The sequence below is a fragment of the Mercenaria mercenaria genome, chromosome 13 (assembly GCF_021730395.1).
Source record: "Mercenaria mercenaria strain notata chromosome 13, MADL_Memer_1, whole genome shotgun sequence".
Taxonomy (NCBI): domain Eukaryota; kingdom Metazoa; phylum Mollusca; class Bivalvia; order Venerida; family Veneridae; genus Mercenaria; species Mercenaria mercenaria.
Window position 1 is genome coordinate 4,996,979 of NC_069373.1, and position 17,099 is coordinate 5,014,077.

Sequence of the window (17,099 nt, forward strand, 5' to 3'; positions counted from 1 at the left end):
GATCTCTACATTTGTTCAAATCATGACCCCCGGGATCAAATTGGCTCCGCCCCATGGGGTTACTTGATTGTACATAGAAAAATCTTCAAAATTTTCTAAAAAAAAACCCCAGAAGGCTTAGAGCTTAGATGTTTGACATGTAGCATTGCCTAGTGGACCTCTACAAAATTTGTTCAAATCTTGACTCCCCAGGGTCAAATTGACCCAGCCCCAGGGTTCCTTGATTGTTCATAGGGAAATCTTCATAAATTTGCCAAAAATAAACCAGAAGGCCTAGATCTTAAAGCTTTAGCTAAGAAATTTGTTCGAGCAAGCAACTCTACTCAGGTGAGTGATATAGGGCTATCATGGCCCTCTTGTTTAAGATACAGCCTTGAAATTTGGATGACTTGTTCAGTTTTGCACACCAGTCTTATAACTGTCTTTCAGTGACCATGAATGTGACCTACTGACCTACTTTCTAATATCTTAGCATCAGTTTGTCATTTGAAACATGTAGCTCATATTACTCAGGTGAGCGATTCAGGGTCATCATGACCCTCTTGTTTTCTAATAGATTTTTTTTTTTAATTTCCCTTTGTTGTTACTATAGATAACTTATATGATAACTTTTTAGCTCACCTATTGTGATCGCTTGATGTCCGTCGTGCGTCGTCCGTCAACAATTTCTAAAAAAATCAACTTCTTGAAAACCACTGGGCAGAATTACACCAAACTTCACAGGAATAATCCTTGGGTGGCCCTCATTCAAAATTGTTCAAAGAATTGAATTCCATATAAAACTCTGGTTGCCATGGGAACCGAAAGGAAAAACTTAAAAAATCTTCTTCTCAAAAACCAGAAGCCCTTAGAGCTTAGATATTTGGTGTAAAGCATTGCCTATTGGACCTCTACCAAGTTTGTTCAAATCATGACCCCGGGGTCAAAATTGACCCCGCCCCAGAGGTCACTTGATTTTACATAGGAAAATCTTAAAAAATCTTCTTCTCAAAAACCAGAAGCCCTAGAGCTTAGATATTTGACATGTAGCATTGCCTATTGGACCTCTACTAAAATTGTTCAAATCATGACCCCGGGGTCAAAATTGACCCCACCCCAGGGATCACTTGATTTTACATAGGAAAATCTTCAAAAATTTTCTAAAAATAAACCAGAAGGCCTAGCTCTTAAATATTTGATATGAAACATTGCTAAGTAGACTTCTACAAACTTTGTTCAAATCATGACCCCCCCCCCCCCCCCCCCCCCCCCCCCCCCCCCGGGGTAAAATTAGCTCCGCCCCAGGGGTTACTTGTTGTACATCGGAAAATCTTCCAAAAATTTTCTAAAAATCATCAGTTTGACATTTGAAACATGTAGCTGATATTACTCAGGTGAGCGATCCAGGGTCATCATGACCCTCTTGTTTATAATTGGCCAAAATAAATCTATATGAAAACAGCCGTAGGTTTTTATGTATGCAAATTTTAATCCAAGTGTTTTGTTATAACATATTGTATATATAGTACAATATTGTTTATACCTCATTGACATATATCAATTCATTATGTTAAACTGCAGTAGAAACAGTTAGGTGCCTTCCAGGAGGGGCCTTCGTATTGCATGGCAATACTTCATTCACTTGTTACCTAATATTTTTGACACAGACTCGAGCTGCTGCACAATACCTTCAGCCACCATTGGGGTCATTAAACACTCCAGTGACAGCTCCTGTTTCTGCAGATGTGTCCAGTTTTACTATCCAGCATCATAATAGTCAAGCACGCTGTCTCCTGTGACAGCTCTTGTTTGCCTTTGCCATCTGTCTGCCCTTCAGTCCGTCCACATTAAACTTGTCTGGCTTTCACAGGTCAAACTGCAAGCCGGATTTCGACGAAACTGCATAAGAGTGATCAGTACCAAGCCTAGTTGTGCATATCCCCAGCGTGTTCTGCTTTGCTGCACAAAATGGCCACCAAAGCTTAAAATAGAAAAATTTTGACTGGCTTTCACAGGCAAAACTGCTGGCTGATTTCTGTGAAACTTCACACCAGTGATCAGTACCAACCCTAGTTGTGCATATCACTGGCACATTCTGCTTGGCTGCACAAAATGGCTGCCAGAGCTAAAAATAGAAAAAATCTTGTCCGGCTTTCACAGATCAAACTTCTGGCTGGATTTAGACAAAACTTCACAGGAGTGATCAGTACCAACCCTAGTTGTGCATATTGCTGGCACATTCTGCTTGGCTGCACAAATGGCCACCAGAGTTAAAAATAGAAAAATCTTGTCCGGCTTACACAGGTCAAACTGCTGGACAGATTTTAATGAAACTTCACAGGAGTGATCAGTACCAAGCCTAGTTCTGCATATTACCAACATGTTCCACTTCACTGCACAAAAGGGCTGCCAGAGCTAAAGGTATACATAGGGGGGAGACATACACTCAGTTCTATTTTATCGTCGATAAACTGTTAAAACTGAAGATTTCTTTCAACAACAAAACAACAAACAAAGAGGTGAAGGTATATAATAAAAGGGTCGTTACAACAGTTGCTAGATCTAGAATTTGTATTTGACTCTTGTGGATTTTGCCAGGTTGGATCACACTAAGTCTTGGCACTTATGGTATAATCCAACCTGACGCAATTCACTCTTGCTGAATACAGCATCTCAGGTCAAGCAGCTATTATAATAACCCTAATATATATCAGTAGCTATAAATTGCCTTCAAATGCAAGCCTGTTAAAGTCTCTGAATATATAAATGCTAGATTATATTGCATGTTAAAAGAACATGCCATTTTCCTATTTTCTGCATAATGGTTATTTCTTGTGTATATCAGGTTTCATGCTTTGTAAGAGTTGAATGTGCAGATAGATTTTCTTTACCAGATTATCCTCATTATCTAGAAGAAACACTGGAACCTATGAAAGTGGTTGCCATGGTAGCAGGATGCATCATGGGAGTAACACTTCTGCTGTCTATTACATACTGCATAAGACAACGACCAAAATGTCAGGAAAATAGCCATGGTATAAAACTTACGATTAATTAATACTTTCACACAGATTTATATGTCACAGAATACAAGGCCCATATTCATCAGCTGAAACTGAAATTGAATTTCCTTTTTGTTCTTCAGTTGTTAATTTTGCATAGGTTGTTTTGTACTTCTTTATTTTGTAAATTAAGCTATTAATTTACATGAAATACACATTAAAATGGTCAGAGAAAAGTCTGAGAATTTTTTATATCTATCTCTTTGTTGGAATTCTGTATTTTAAGACATCTTTGCAAATTCTTCTACTACAAGTAATTCAGTGCCTTTGCAATAAAATCAAATACTTAGAAAAAACATGTATGATGATTTATGTAATTGGCTGGTTAAAACCATGCTCAAAATTCAAAAGAAACACTACATAATATTGCCAAAAACCCAGTTTGTCCTAGAATCAGTAATATATTCAATACAAAAGATTTTGAAATTGTTTTCAGGGAGTGTGCCTTGTGGCCTTCTTCTACATCCTTTTGAATGTCATTCTACGACTGGTGAATATGATCTCGTAATAAAACTGAACCGATACATTAATGAAGCGTGTGACTGCACAGTAACCAACTATCTGGATTTGCAGTTGCAAAGAGCTGAAGTTGGACAGAGTGAAATCGTAGACAAAACTCTAAAAGATTGCACATTTGTTCTGGTCTTGTACACCTCAAATTGTTTTAATGCTGACGCAATGAATTACGATACTGATTTTTATTCATGTGTTTTAAAAGCAGCAGTTGATCGTAGAAGGAGTCATAATGATATCCGGATAATACCTTTACGATTTCTCTTTAACAGCAATAATGACGTTTCAACTGTGATTAGCTCTATTAATATACCAGCTGTCAATTTTATGGATGATCCAGACAAAGTTTATTGTAAAATTCATGGTTTGGACAAAAGACCACCAAGCACAAAGTGTTTACAAAATGAAAATTCGTCACAGTTTAGAGACATGTGGTCTGATCTAAAAGGGACTGTTGATCGGGTTAATAGGAATAATTATGATGTTGAACATGGTGAGTCTGAACGATTGTTACAACAGTATGGTATTCTAGGTGAAACTGCGAGAGAAATTCCAGTACTTCCTAAAGAAGTTGATAAACCTGTTGGTAAGGTAACTGGTAAAAGACAGTTTCGAGAGATTGCAATGATGAATGCAGAAACTGACTCATTGATAGGGAAGCAAGAGACTGTTCATTCTCAAGAAAGAGCTAAACTGTTTGAAGGATATACTAGAAGCCAAAATAGTTGTCATCCCCATACAAAGGAAAATGAAACCTCTAAAATTAAAGAAAGTATAAGAAGGGCCAATTATGAACCAAAGTTAGAAAGTCATAGAGAACAGTTTGAGAAAGCAGAAAGTTATAGTGCACAAAAACTTAACCAGCGAAATGTACAAATGTGTGAGGCAGAAGTGCATTATTCTGGAGAAAACACAGTTACCTCTTGCCCCTTGCAAAGCAGACAGCCTGATTTACATTGTCATGGTTGGCAGATTTCTTTACCTGAGGACTCTGCACATCAACTACAGAGTTCTGGTAAAAAAGATGAAATACACAACAAGAAGTTTAGATCTGAAAAACACCAGTTGCATTTTAATAATAAAAGAGATCAGAATGAAGGACATAATGAATTTGTACCTGTTATGAATTTTAATGCTGAAGATTCTGATTTAGAAGACTTTATTTTGGGTGAACCTGAGAGGAAAGATTTAGAGACGGGTGATGAGGAAGAGGGTGCACATTTTTTAGGCAGACATGATATGCCACTGTTTTTGCATGGAAATCTTCATCATCATCCTTACCATTGTCAAAATCGAGTATTTGATCATAGAAATCCAGCGCATTCAAACAATATTTTCCATGAAGTTTATCAAAGTCAGTTGTCTGATCAACCATACCTGCATCACCATGGTAACATGCATTTTCGTAACCAAAGACCTCATTTTCGACCCGTAATGACTCATCAACAAATGTTTCATCATGGCCACAGCAGCTTTCATCAATATCAGCCAGATGATTACATTCCAAGGAATCATAATCACCAAGGGGGTCTTCCAGCTGAGCATCTGAGTAACTTTGATCAAGAAAACTTCTCTGATCACCATCACTGTCATCAGCAGCAGAAGCACCACTTGAATAATTTACAACATCCAGTTGAACATTTTAATGAACCTGAACAGTGTTTAATGCCACCAGTAGCCCATGAGCAAATTATGAATAATTGTAAACAAGATATGACTTTGCAGTCTCCAACTTTAAACTTTGATGCAGTTGATCCCCCAAATGATTTGATGAAAGGGACTGACCAAACAGCAGGTATTGACAAAAAGGTTGAAAATACAAAGCAGAAGGTAACTGATCTATCAAAAGCGAGTTCAGTTCATAGCTTGCCCACAGAACTTGAGGGCTGTATGTGGATTAAACCAGATGATTTTGGAAGTGACAGCCTGCAACCTCCTAGTTACAGTCCCGAGCCGCCAGAAGATCTAGATAATATAACAGACTCCCAGATCCTTGACCAGATGATGCAGATCAATGAAAATAACACTTGATATAAAATTATATATGTTATATTATGTAACAGTTAAATAGTGATTGCTTGAAGTTGCAAGGTTATGAGCAGAATGCTTGAGTTTTGAGCCAACCAAACGTAAAAGAAGGAAGTCAGCATGGGGCCATTTTGCATTGCTCCAGTCAGGCCAGGTTCTTGAGCTGTCAATGCTCAAATTAGCTTCACTTATCCTGCTACATTTCTATAATGGATTTGGACAGACCATTAACTGTTTAAAGGGATGCTTACCTTAAAGATACTGACTGAATAGCTAATAGTGTGGATCATGATCTGGTCACAAGACAGAATCAGTCGTGTCCAGCATAATAAGTAGTTGTATTTTTGCTCAAAGTACTGTAGAATTGTTATTTTTCTTGTCATTTTTAGCTCACCTGAGCACAAAGTGCTCAGGGTGAGGTATTGTGATCGCTCACCGTCCGGCGTCCGTCCGTCCGTCCGTCCGTCCGTCCGTCGTCCGTCCACACTTTCCTTTAAACAACATCTCCTCCTAAACCAACAGGCCAATTTTGATGAAACTTCACAGGGATGTTCCTTGGATGGCCCCCTTTCAAAATTGTTCAAAGAATTGAATTCTATGCAGAACACTGGTTGCCATGGCAACCGAAAGGAAAAACTTTAAAAATCTTCTTCTCAAAACCAGAAGACCTAGAGCTTAGATATTTGGTGTGAAGCATTGCCTAGTGGACCTCTACCAAGTTTGTTCAAATCATGACCCCGGGGTCAAAATTGACCCGCCCCAGGGGTCACTTGATTTTACATAAGAAAATCTTAAAAAATCTTCTTCTCAAAAACCAGAAGCCTTAGAGCTTAGATATTTGACATGTAGCATTGCCTAGTAGACCTCTACTAAAATTGTTCAAATCATGACCCCGGGGTCAAAATTGACTCTGCCCCAGGGGGCACTTGATTTACATAGGAAAATCTTCAAAAAAATTTCTAAGAATAAACCAGAAGGCCTAAAGCTTAGATATTTCACATGTAGCATTGCCTAGTGGACCTCTACAAAATTTGTTCAAATCATGGCCCCGGGGTCAAAATTGACCCCGCCCCAGGGGTCACTTGATTTTACATAAGAAAATATTTAAAAAATCTTCTTCTCAAAAACCAGAAGCCCTAGAGCTTAGATATTTGACATGTAGCATTGCCTAGTTGACCTCTACTAAAGTTGTTCAAATTATGACCCGGGGGTCAAAATTGACCCCGCCCTAGGGGTCACTTGACTTTACAACGGAAAATCTTCAAAAGTTTTCTAAAAACAAACCAGAAGGGCTAGAGCTTAGATATTTCACATGTAGCATTACCTAGTGGACCTCTACAAAATTTGTTCATATCATGACCCCCTGGGTCAAAATTGACCCCGCCCCAGAGGTCACTTGATTTTACATAGGAAAATCTTCAAAAATTTTCTAAACATAAACTAGAAGGCGTAGAGACTAGATATTTGACATGTAGCATTGCCTAGTGGACCTCTACAAAATTTGTTCAAACCTTGTCCCCCGGGGTCAAAATTGACTCCGCCCTAGGGGTCACTTGATTTTACATAGGAAAATCTTAAAAAAAAATTCTAAAATAAACCAGAAGGCCTAGATCTTAGATATTTGACATGTAGCATTGCCTATTAGACTTTTACAAAGTTTATTCAAATCATGACCCCTGGGGTCAAATTGACCCTGCCCCATGGGGTTACTTGATTGTACATAGAAAAATCTTCAAAATTTTCTAAAAATAAACCAGAAGAGCTTAGATATTTGACATGTAGCATTGCCTAGTGGACCTCTACAAAAAGTTTTCAAATCTTGTTTTTAAAGTTACTTAAAGAAAATTTCAACTATATTTTCTCATAATTCTTTTGATTGATTTCTATTATGATCTTTTGACCTTGAAGACTTGTCCTTAAGTGCAATGATAACAGGTGAGCGATATAGGGCCATCATGGCCCTCTTGTTATTTCCAGAATTCATATTTTTGTTTGCTCAGATTCCATGCTTCACAGCAGCTATCACTTTTGTCAATAATGTGCCTTAATATTCATGCCTACTTTATATTTGAGCCGTGCCATGAGAAAACCAACATAGTGGGTTTGCGACCAGCATGGATCCAGACCAGCCTGCGCATCCGTGCAGTCTGGTCAGGATCCATGCTGTTCGCTTTCAGATCCTATTGCAATTAGAGAAACTGTTAGCAAACAGCATGGATCCTGACCAGACTGCGCGGATGCGCAGGCTGGTCTGGATCCATGCTGGTCGCAAACCCACTAGGTTGGTTTTCCCATGGCACGGCTCATTTGCAACTCACGATTTTAACAAAAATAAAACTTCCACATTATGTTATCAAATCATCAGGAACATATTGCTTAGTCCTTCCAATATTATTAACATTTTTAGCTGCTGCTACAGTTGTTTTATTAATAGATCTACAAAATTACATCTCAAATTTTAGTCTCTGTTAATAGGTTGTCTTCAGCACAAGATTTTCTGTGTATGAAAATGTTACATGGCTGCACCATGAGAAGACCAACTTAGTGGCTTTGCGACCAGCATGGATCCAGACCATTCTGCGCATCCTCGCAGTCTAGTCAGGATCCATGCTGTTCGCTAATGGTTTCTCTAATTGCAATCGGTTTTAAAAGCGAACAGCATGCATCCTGACCAGACTGCGCGGATGCAGTATTGTATTCTCACTTCGAAAATCCCAGTTTGTACTTTATTCTATGCTCACTTTTAAAAGTACCAGCTTATATGGTAATGTATTCTCACTTTTTACTTTATTCTATGCTCACTTTTATAAATCCCAGTTTATACAGTATTGTATTCCCACTTCAAAAGTCCCAATTTGTACTTAATTCTATGCTCACTCTTAAAAGTCCTAGTTTATATGGTAATGTATTCCCACTTCAAAAGTCCCAATTTGTACTTAATTCTATGCTCACTCTTAAAAGTCCTAGTTTATATGGTAATGTATTCCCACTTCAAAAGTCCCAATTTGTACTTAATTCTATGCTCACTCTTAAAAGTCCTAGTTTATATGGTATTGTATTCTTACTTCAAAAGTCCCTGTTTGTACTTTATTCTATGCTCACTTTTAAAAGTCCTAGTTTATATGGTAATGTATTCTCACTTCAAAAGTCCCAATTTGTACTTTATTCTATGCTCACTCTTAAAAGTACCAGTTTATATGGTAATGTATTCCCACTTCAAAAGTCCCTGTTTGTACTTAATTCTATGCTCACTTTTAAAAGTCCTAGTTTATATGGTAATGTATTCTCACTTCAAAAGTCCCTGTTTGTACTTCATTCTATGCTCACTTTTAAAAGTCTTAGTTTATATTGTACTGTATTCTCACTTCAAAAGTCCCTGTTTGTATTTTATTCAGTGCTTACTTCAAAAGTACCTATTTATACTGCAGTCTTTGCTCACTCCAAAAGTCCAAGTGTGCACTTGACTTAATGCTATAACCTTGTGTACAATGTAGTTTAACAAGTAAAACTGTAGGTAAACATATGCAATACCCATATTAGCTTAATTGATTCACTTATCATGGAACTATGTAATTAAGCATTGTATACAGAGATATAGTTCATATAGTTCAAACATTTCTTTATCTATTAGAAATTTTCAAATTTTGAAACATTTCATACTAACACACGTGTACTTGAAAACTGATCTATGTTAGTTTGGTTCCCTGTAATCCAACTAAATAACTTAAATTGGATAAGAGGTCCTGACATGCTAAAGAACCAGGAAAACTTCTGAAATAGGAACATCTCCTGTATCTTGCACTTTACTTAAGCTAAAATTGATAGTAAGCACCCTTATGAGTTATCAGTTAAAACGTTAAAAGAAAACAAATGGAATAACTTTAAGTGTTCAACTAAATAGTACTGTAATTTAAGCCACACTTCCTGTGATCAAGGGGGGTGTGTTGCTTATGAAAAGAAATATACAAGCTTTATGGAAAAAGTCCCATTTTTTTTAAGTGCAAGTTCCAGTTTTAACATCAGTTGCTACCAGTTTTGATAGTACTGTCTCTGAACTAAATAATAGTGGGACTAATTTCTGTTAACAGTGAAATAAATTACAATGGGACTATTTCCTCGCATAGGATTGAAAATATCAAAGTGTTGTGGTTTTAAAATACATAAAAAGCAATATCTAACAAAGTTGTACTTGGAAATTATTTCATATGAGCTTGTGATGATTTTATTAGCTCATGGTGAGCATTTGTGACCGCTCAATGTCCGTCGTCCGCCGGTCAACAATTTCTAACAAGAGTGCCAGGATGTCACAATATACGCCCATCATAACAAATTTCTTTACACTAGCACCTGTATTTGCAAATGGAATTTTAATTCTGTGGTTGTGTAGTAATTATTGTAATTCTTTTGTTTTTCTAAATCCACAAAAAAAAACTCCTTACCAGGTAGAGATACCTTAAAATACACCTAAAATTTGAAAGTAACATCTGTGTTGTACCACAGAAAAGTGGTCTTGGTTTTTCCCTACGGTCAATTATAAAAAGGTTACAATATAAGTTATTCATAGTAACAACTAAGGGAAGTGAATCTTAAAAAAAAATAATTTCTAAGTCCACACAAAAATCCTCACCAGGGAGAGATAGGTCAAAATACACCTCAAAATTGGATATAACATGCATGTTGTACTACAGAAAAGTGGTCTCGATTTTTCCCAACGACTAGTAATGAAAAAGTTACAATATAAGCTATTTATAGTAACAACAAAGGAAAGTAATTCTAAAGAAGGGACCTGCGCATGACACTCCGTCTCATGATGGTGTACAATTGTGCCAAGTTACATCAAAATCCCTCCATGCATGAAGAAGAAATGCTCTGGACAAAGTCATTATTGCATCTGACCTTTGGCCTCTTAAGTGTGACCTTGACCTTAGACCTAGGGACCTGGTTCTTGTGCATGACACTCCGTCTCATGATGGTGAATATTTGTGCCAAGTTATATCAAAATCCCTCTATGCATGAAGAAGAAATGCTCCGGACAAAGTTTCCTTCTTGTATCCTTTGACCTCTAAGTGTAACCTTGACCTTAGACCTAGGGACCTGGTTCTTGCGCATGACACTCTGTCTCAAGATGGTGAACAGTTGTGCAAGTTACATAAAAATCCTTCCAAGCATGAAGAAGAAATGCTCCGGACAAAGTTTTCATTCTTGTATCCTTTGACCTCTAAGTGTGACCTTGACCTTAGACCTAGGGACCTGGTTCTTGCACATGAAACTCCGTCTCATGATGGTAAACAATTGTGCCAAGTTTCATCCCTCCATGCATGAAGAAAATATGCTTTGGACAAAGTCATTCTTGAATTTGACCTTTGACCTCTAAGTGTGACCTTGACCTTAGACCTAGGGACCTGGTTCTTGTGCGTGACACTCCGTCTCATGATGGTGAACAACTGTGCCAAGTTTCATCAAAATCCCTCCATGTATGAAGAAGATATGCTCTGGACAAAGTCTGTGGACGCCGCCGGCCCAACGGGCGTTCCCATAATATGGGCATATAAAAAACTCTTCCTCAAAACCTCTGGGCAGATTTACACCAAACTTATCAGGAATGATCCTTAGGTGACCCCCTTTCAAAATTTTTAAGAATTGAATTTCTCACAGAACTGGTTGCTATGGCAACCGAAAGGAAAACTTTAAAAATCTTCTTTTCCAAAACCACTAGGCATAGAGCCTGGATATTTGGCATGTGACATGATCTAATGGTCCTCTCTGAAGACTGTTCAAATTATGCCCCTTGGTTGAAAAGAGGCCCTGCCCCTGGGTCTCAAGTTTTACATCTACTTATATAAAAACAAATTTAAAAATCTTCTTGTATGAAACCACAAGACCTTTGCCTTTGATATTTGGTATGTAGCATTGCCTTTTAGTCCTCTACCAAGATGGTTCAGTTTATTACCCTAGGGTGAAAGGAGGCCCCACACCAGGGGTCCCAATTTTTACACAGACTTTTATAGGAAACAATTTTAAAAATATTCTTATCTGAAACTGCAAGGCATAGGCTTTTTATATTTTATATGTTGCATTGCTTAGTTGTCCGAGACCATTTAAGATTATTCAAATTGTGCCCCCGAGGTGAAAAGAGGTACCACCCAGGCGGTCCCAAGTTTTAAATAGACTTGTATAGGAAAGAAATTTAAAAATCTTGTCTGAAAGTTCAAAGCCAAGGCCTTTGATATTTGGTATGTAGCATTGCCTAGTGGTTCTCTAAAGATTGTTAAAATTATGCCCCTGGGGTGAAAAGAGGCCCCACCCCAGGAGTTATATAGGAAAAAATACTTCAAAAATTATCTGATCATTTCCTAGACTGTTTATTTATGATTACCTGATGACCCCAAATAATTAGGGGTCACTTGACTGTGAGCTTTCCTGACTGACCTACTTTCTTGTTTTTGACCATGAATGTCACAGACCAACTGACCTACTTTCCTAACGTTTTAGCTTGTGTGTATATATATATATATATATATATATATATATATATATATATATATATGTAGCTCATATTACTTAGGTGAGCAATCCAGTGTCATCATGACCCTCTTGTTTGCTATCTTGCCATTTTTAATTAGTTATTTCTTAATTATACTTTGAAAGTTTGAATGACTTGTTTAATTCAGAACTTAATGTATTTGATGTACACTTTACTAGAAAAGAACTTTTTGATTCATTCAAAGCAATAATAAATGCAAGGAAAAGAAATTGACTGATTTGCGATTTTGCTGTGTATAATGTACAAAAAATAAACATGATGTGAAGTTTAAATGTTCCGTCATCTCACCAATTTTTTTACACCAGTATTGTCTGTAGGTACTGGCAATCATAAATCTTCTTTGTATTTCCATAAATTAATTTTCATTGTCCAAACCTAAGTAGCTATATAACTATTGCAGAACTGTTGCAGAAGCTCCATGTGGTTCTGGGACGATCTGTGTATGAAAAGAATTGGAACCACTGCCTTACCCTTGCATGATTATAAGAGGCGACTGATAGGGTCTTAACACTTAGTTTTGCAGTAACTCTGTGATTCCAGCAGGTATGCAAATTTTGATTCCATACCTCATGTTTTTATTTCGATGTAAATGAGATGTGGAACCAAAATTTGTAGTCCTGTTTGGCGCCATATAACCTTTACTGTGTTGGTAGATAAATAGATAAATAAACTATTGCAGAATGATAATTATTATATTTCTTAACTGATGTGTGCATGTAGCTGTGGGAACAAAACGTTCAGCAGCTAATCTGGTTGTGAGTTTGAGTCCTAAATTGTCTGACCATTTTTTCCCCAAAATTTTATCTAGAAACTTAACAGGCAGGAAAATTGCAACAACGATCGTATCAAACTTATCTGAAATTTTAATGGTTCATTTAATGAAAGAAATACAGTTTTATTTAAGTTAACCAGAAAATGTCAAATTTAAAATCTTTTCAGAGTGTCTTTGATTAAACAAGAAATGAAGATAAGTGAGTGACTGGTCAATACTTATGGACATTAATAGGTACATAAGGTCATCCAGGGTTCAACAAATGGAATGATATAACATCATCAGTGGAATGGAACACACGTTTTACCTGTCAGTCAAAGGACAAGGGTAGCAGATGTAGGCATTTAATTACCGAGTCTGTTGCTGATCACTTACTGACATTCTAATGAATTAATTCATGCTTACATTTCAATACACTCTGTTATGTCAAACTTAATTTCCTTAGAAAGTCAGTGAATGATTATGATTGACCAGCTTACAAATTAAGTTATTGAATTTGTTTCACTGTGACCCGAATACACAAAACTTATTAATAAATTATCAATTATAACCTATGCACGGGAGTCGGAAGTTTTAAAATTCTATGTTTAGATAGTTAAAATAAGCATTTAGGTGACTGATAAATTTACCAAGGTGAAAGGTGTGGCCAATGTCGAGAGAAAACAGCAAAGAATGTTTCTATCTATAAATTATTTGTGTTTATTCTATCTTTTTAATACAAGATATTGCATCATACTATCTCATTTTACATTATTTGATAGAAATATACCTTTTTATATGGTGATATATCCAGATTTTATTTTTTAATTTACAAGATTTTTATGCTACAACCATAATTGAGCCACGCCATGAGAAAACCAACATAGTGCGTTTGCGACCAGCATGGATACAGACCAGCCTGCGCATCTGTGCAGGCTGGTCTGGATCCATGCTGGCCGCAAAGCCACTATGTTGGTTTTCTCATGGCACGGCTCATATGCAGTTCAGTGCGATCTCTGATGTTCAGTCTTCAGAGGTGTCATTAACAGAAGTTATACGATGTTTGATAAAATGGCATTGTTGAAATATAGATCTATTTGTTAACATTAAGTATTCGGAGTTGTTAAAATCTCATTTGTATTGTTTATTAGTAATGAAAATAATAGTAATTTACATTATAGTAATATACATGTGGTTTTCAGTTTAACTGAGCATAAAATGCTCAAGGTGAGCTATTGTCATTGCACTGTGTCCGTCATACATCTTTATAAATTTTACTGTTTAAACTTGTTGTTAAAAAAAGACATGGTAAAGTTTTGGATGTGTAAGATACTGGGGGAAAAAATAGGTCAGTATGTCAGATGATAGAAAAAAACCTTGACACACACACAAGGCCACTTTTTATCAGATCTTCATGAAACATGTTCAGCATAATTTTTCTGTTTGAAACTTTTATCTTTAGTCTAAAACTAGACCACCTCAGATCAAATAATAGAAAAACCTTGTAAATACTCCATATGTCACATTTTCTACCTGATCTTCATGAAATGCTGTTTTTAAAAGCTAGGACAATTCAAAGAACTAGAAATACATTCTGCAGGCCAACAGGCAGAATGTCGAGCCCACCAGCACCTTTGGCCTCTAAGTGTGACCTTGATCCTAGACCGAGGGACCTGGTTCTTGTGTATGGCATTCCTTCTCATAATGGTGAACATTCATGCAAAGTTATATCAAAATCCCACCATGCATGAAGAAATGCTCTGGACAAACTTCAGTTTGACCTTTGAGATAGAAACACTGGGTTTGCGCATGACACTTCTTCTCATTGAGGTCAAATCCATGCCAAATATAAACATGATTTGTCTATGCATGTCAAAGTTATGGTCCAGACAAAGTCGGACGGACGTATGGACTCACAGAAGCACATACACCGACCCACCAAAAGTGACATCATATTGAGCTGTCCGCAAGCGGGCTCAACAAAAATAGTGTTAACATGCTTGAGTTCACATTTTCTTTCTGATCTTAATGAAACATTTTATAATCTATCTCATTTTAGGGAATCTTGTTAACAAACTAGAGGCTAAATCCAAAACTAGGTTACTATGTCAGATAATAGAAAATCTTTGTTTACCTTGTAATCACTCCAGTGACACTTCTTCTCATTGAGGTCAACATCCATGCCAAATATAAACATGATTTGTCTATGCATGTCAAAGTTATGGTCCAGACAAAGTCGGACGGACGCATGGACTCACAAAAGCACATACACCGACCCACCAAAAGTGACATCATATTGAGCTGTTCGCAAGCGGGCTCAACAAAAATAGTGTTAACATGCTTGAGTTCACATTTTCTTTCTGATCTTAATGAAACATTTTATAATCTATCTCATTTTAGGGAATCTTGTTAACAAACTAGAGGCTAAATCCAAAACTAGGTTACTAGGTCAGATAATAGAAAATCTTTGTTTACCTTGTAATCACTCCAGTGACAACATTTTCCACCTGTTCTGTATGCAACCATTTCAGGAAGTTTTTTTTATGAAACCTTGGTTAGTTGAAATTCAGTCATTTAAAGTCAAGAACTAGATCAGTAGGTCAAATCAGAGCCAGAGGTCACATTTTCTTCCTGATCTTTATGAGACTTTTTCAGAATTTTTGTCTTCATGATATCTAGTTTAAGTTTGAAACTGGATCATCTAAGATTAAAAAAAACTAGGCCAGGTGAGTGATATAGGGCTTTTATGTCTCTCTTGTTTATGTTATTGATGTATACAGAAACTGTTTATGTAGAATAGGTTGTATGCATTTTTAAGGTCTGCCTATACAATGGATTATTTTTCCTTTTGAAGTTGCTTTCCACTTGTGTTACATTTTGTGAGAGGAGATATTTACATTATCATGTTATATTATTATTTTACGTAATCTGGAAGTATTATATATTGCTTTTTACCAGAATACTGGTATTATATACAGGAGCTTTTTTATTGATATACAGTATGTGTACACTGTTTTTCTGTGAAAATTATGTTGCTTTATAAATGAAGGTTTTGACACCATGCTGTTGTGTTGTTTTTAAGCTCACCTGTCACATAGTGACATGGTGAGCTTTTGTGATAACCCTTTGTCCATCGTCTGTGTGTGCATGCGTCTGTCAACAATTTCTTGTCTGCACAATAGTGGTTTCATTATTGATTTTATTTTAACCAAACTTGCACACAACTTGTATCATGATAAGATGTCGCTTCATTTGTTGAACTGGCCAGATCCCATTATGGGCTCCAGAGTTATGGCCCCTGAAAATGCCAAAAATAGCTATTTGACCTTGTCTGCGCAATAGCAGCTTTATTTATGATTTGATTTTTACCAAACTTGCACACAACTTGTATAGTGTTTTGATACACTTTATCTTTACCTCTCTTTTTACTTAATATTTTTGACATAGACTCAAGCTATTGTGCAATATCTTCATCCACCATTGGAGTCATTAAACATTCCAGTGACAGCTCTAGTTTCCTCAGATGTGCCAGGTTTCACATTTTAGCATTGAAATATTCGAACGTGGTGAATGAGGCTATTGCACAAAAGCTCTATAATATTGATATTGGTGCAAGAGTTATGCACCTTGTGTCATATAATGTGGGTGATGGTGTTGAACAACTATTTCAAGTTTGAATCAAATCCATTCAGTAATAAGAGATATAGTGAAAATGCATCAAAATTAACCTTAAATTCTAAGTAAAAGTGGGCACAATTCATATGATGTGGGTGATAAGGTGGAACAAATATTTTAAGTTTGAATCAAATCCATTTAGTAATAACTGAGACAGAATGGTGGAAGAGTTATGGTTCTTGTGTCATATGATGTGGGTAATGATGTGAAATAAGTATTTAAGTTTAAAGCAAATCCATCAAGTAATTACAGAGATAAGGAGAAAAAAGAGAAAGTGTAAAAAAAAACTTTAACCAAGGTGGAGACGTGGAAAGACATCGATGATGACGTTGATGTCAGAGTGAGTAGGATAGCTCTCTATATATATACTTTGTGTAGTTGAGCTAACAAATGACATGGGCAATTTGGTTTCAGTCATTTAAATGAAAGTCCAAAACACTAGTTGTTCCAACAAATCACTGAATTCATATATTCTACACAGCAGTTTGCAACAAATACCTTTTCTTGAAAGAAAGTCTTTGAATGTGTTTTACTGAAAGATGCTTGG

The 17,099-nt window shown here is 36.5% G+C and overlaps 1 protein-coding gene and 1 long non-coding RNA gene across 7 annotated transcripts in view; both read left to right on the forward strand.

Annotated features, from left to right (window-relative positions):
• LOC123530073 (uncharacterized) overlaps positions 1-6,496 on the forward strand; it is a 61,011-nt gene extending 54,515 nt beyond the window's left edge. For 5 of the 6 annotated variants that reach the window (XM_053521029.1, XM_053521027.1, XM_053521028.1 and 2 more), the window contains 2 exons: positions 2,874-3,014; positions 3,478-6,496. In XM_053521029.1, the coding sequence (XP_053377004.1) occupies positions 2,874-3,014; positions 3,478-5,585 (2,249 nt within the window). In that variant the 3' untranslated portion in view covers positions 5,586-6,496. The remainder of the gene's footprint in view (positions 1-2,873; positions 3,015-3,477) is intronic. The other variant, XM_053521030.1, reaches the window with a different exon arrangement.
• Positions 6,497-7,789: 1,293 nt separating this feature from the next.
• LOC128547813 (uncharacterized) lies at positions 7,790-15,936 on the forward strand. Its single transcript, XR_008366657.1, has 2 exons — positions 7,790-14,707; positions 15,048-15,936. It is a non-coding gene; the product is annotated as an uncharacterized LOC128547813 (long non-coding RNA).
• The last annotated feature ends 1,163 nt before the right edge of the window (positions 15,937-17,099 follow it).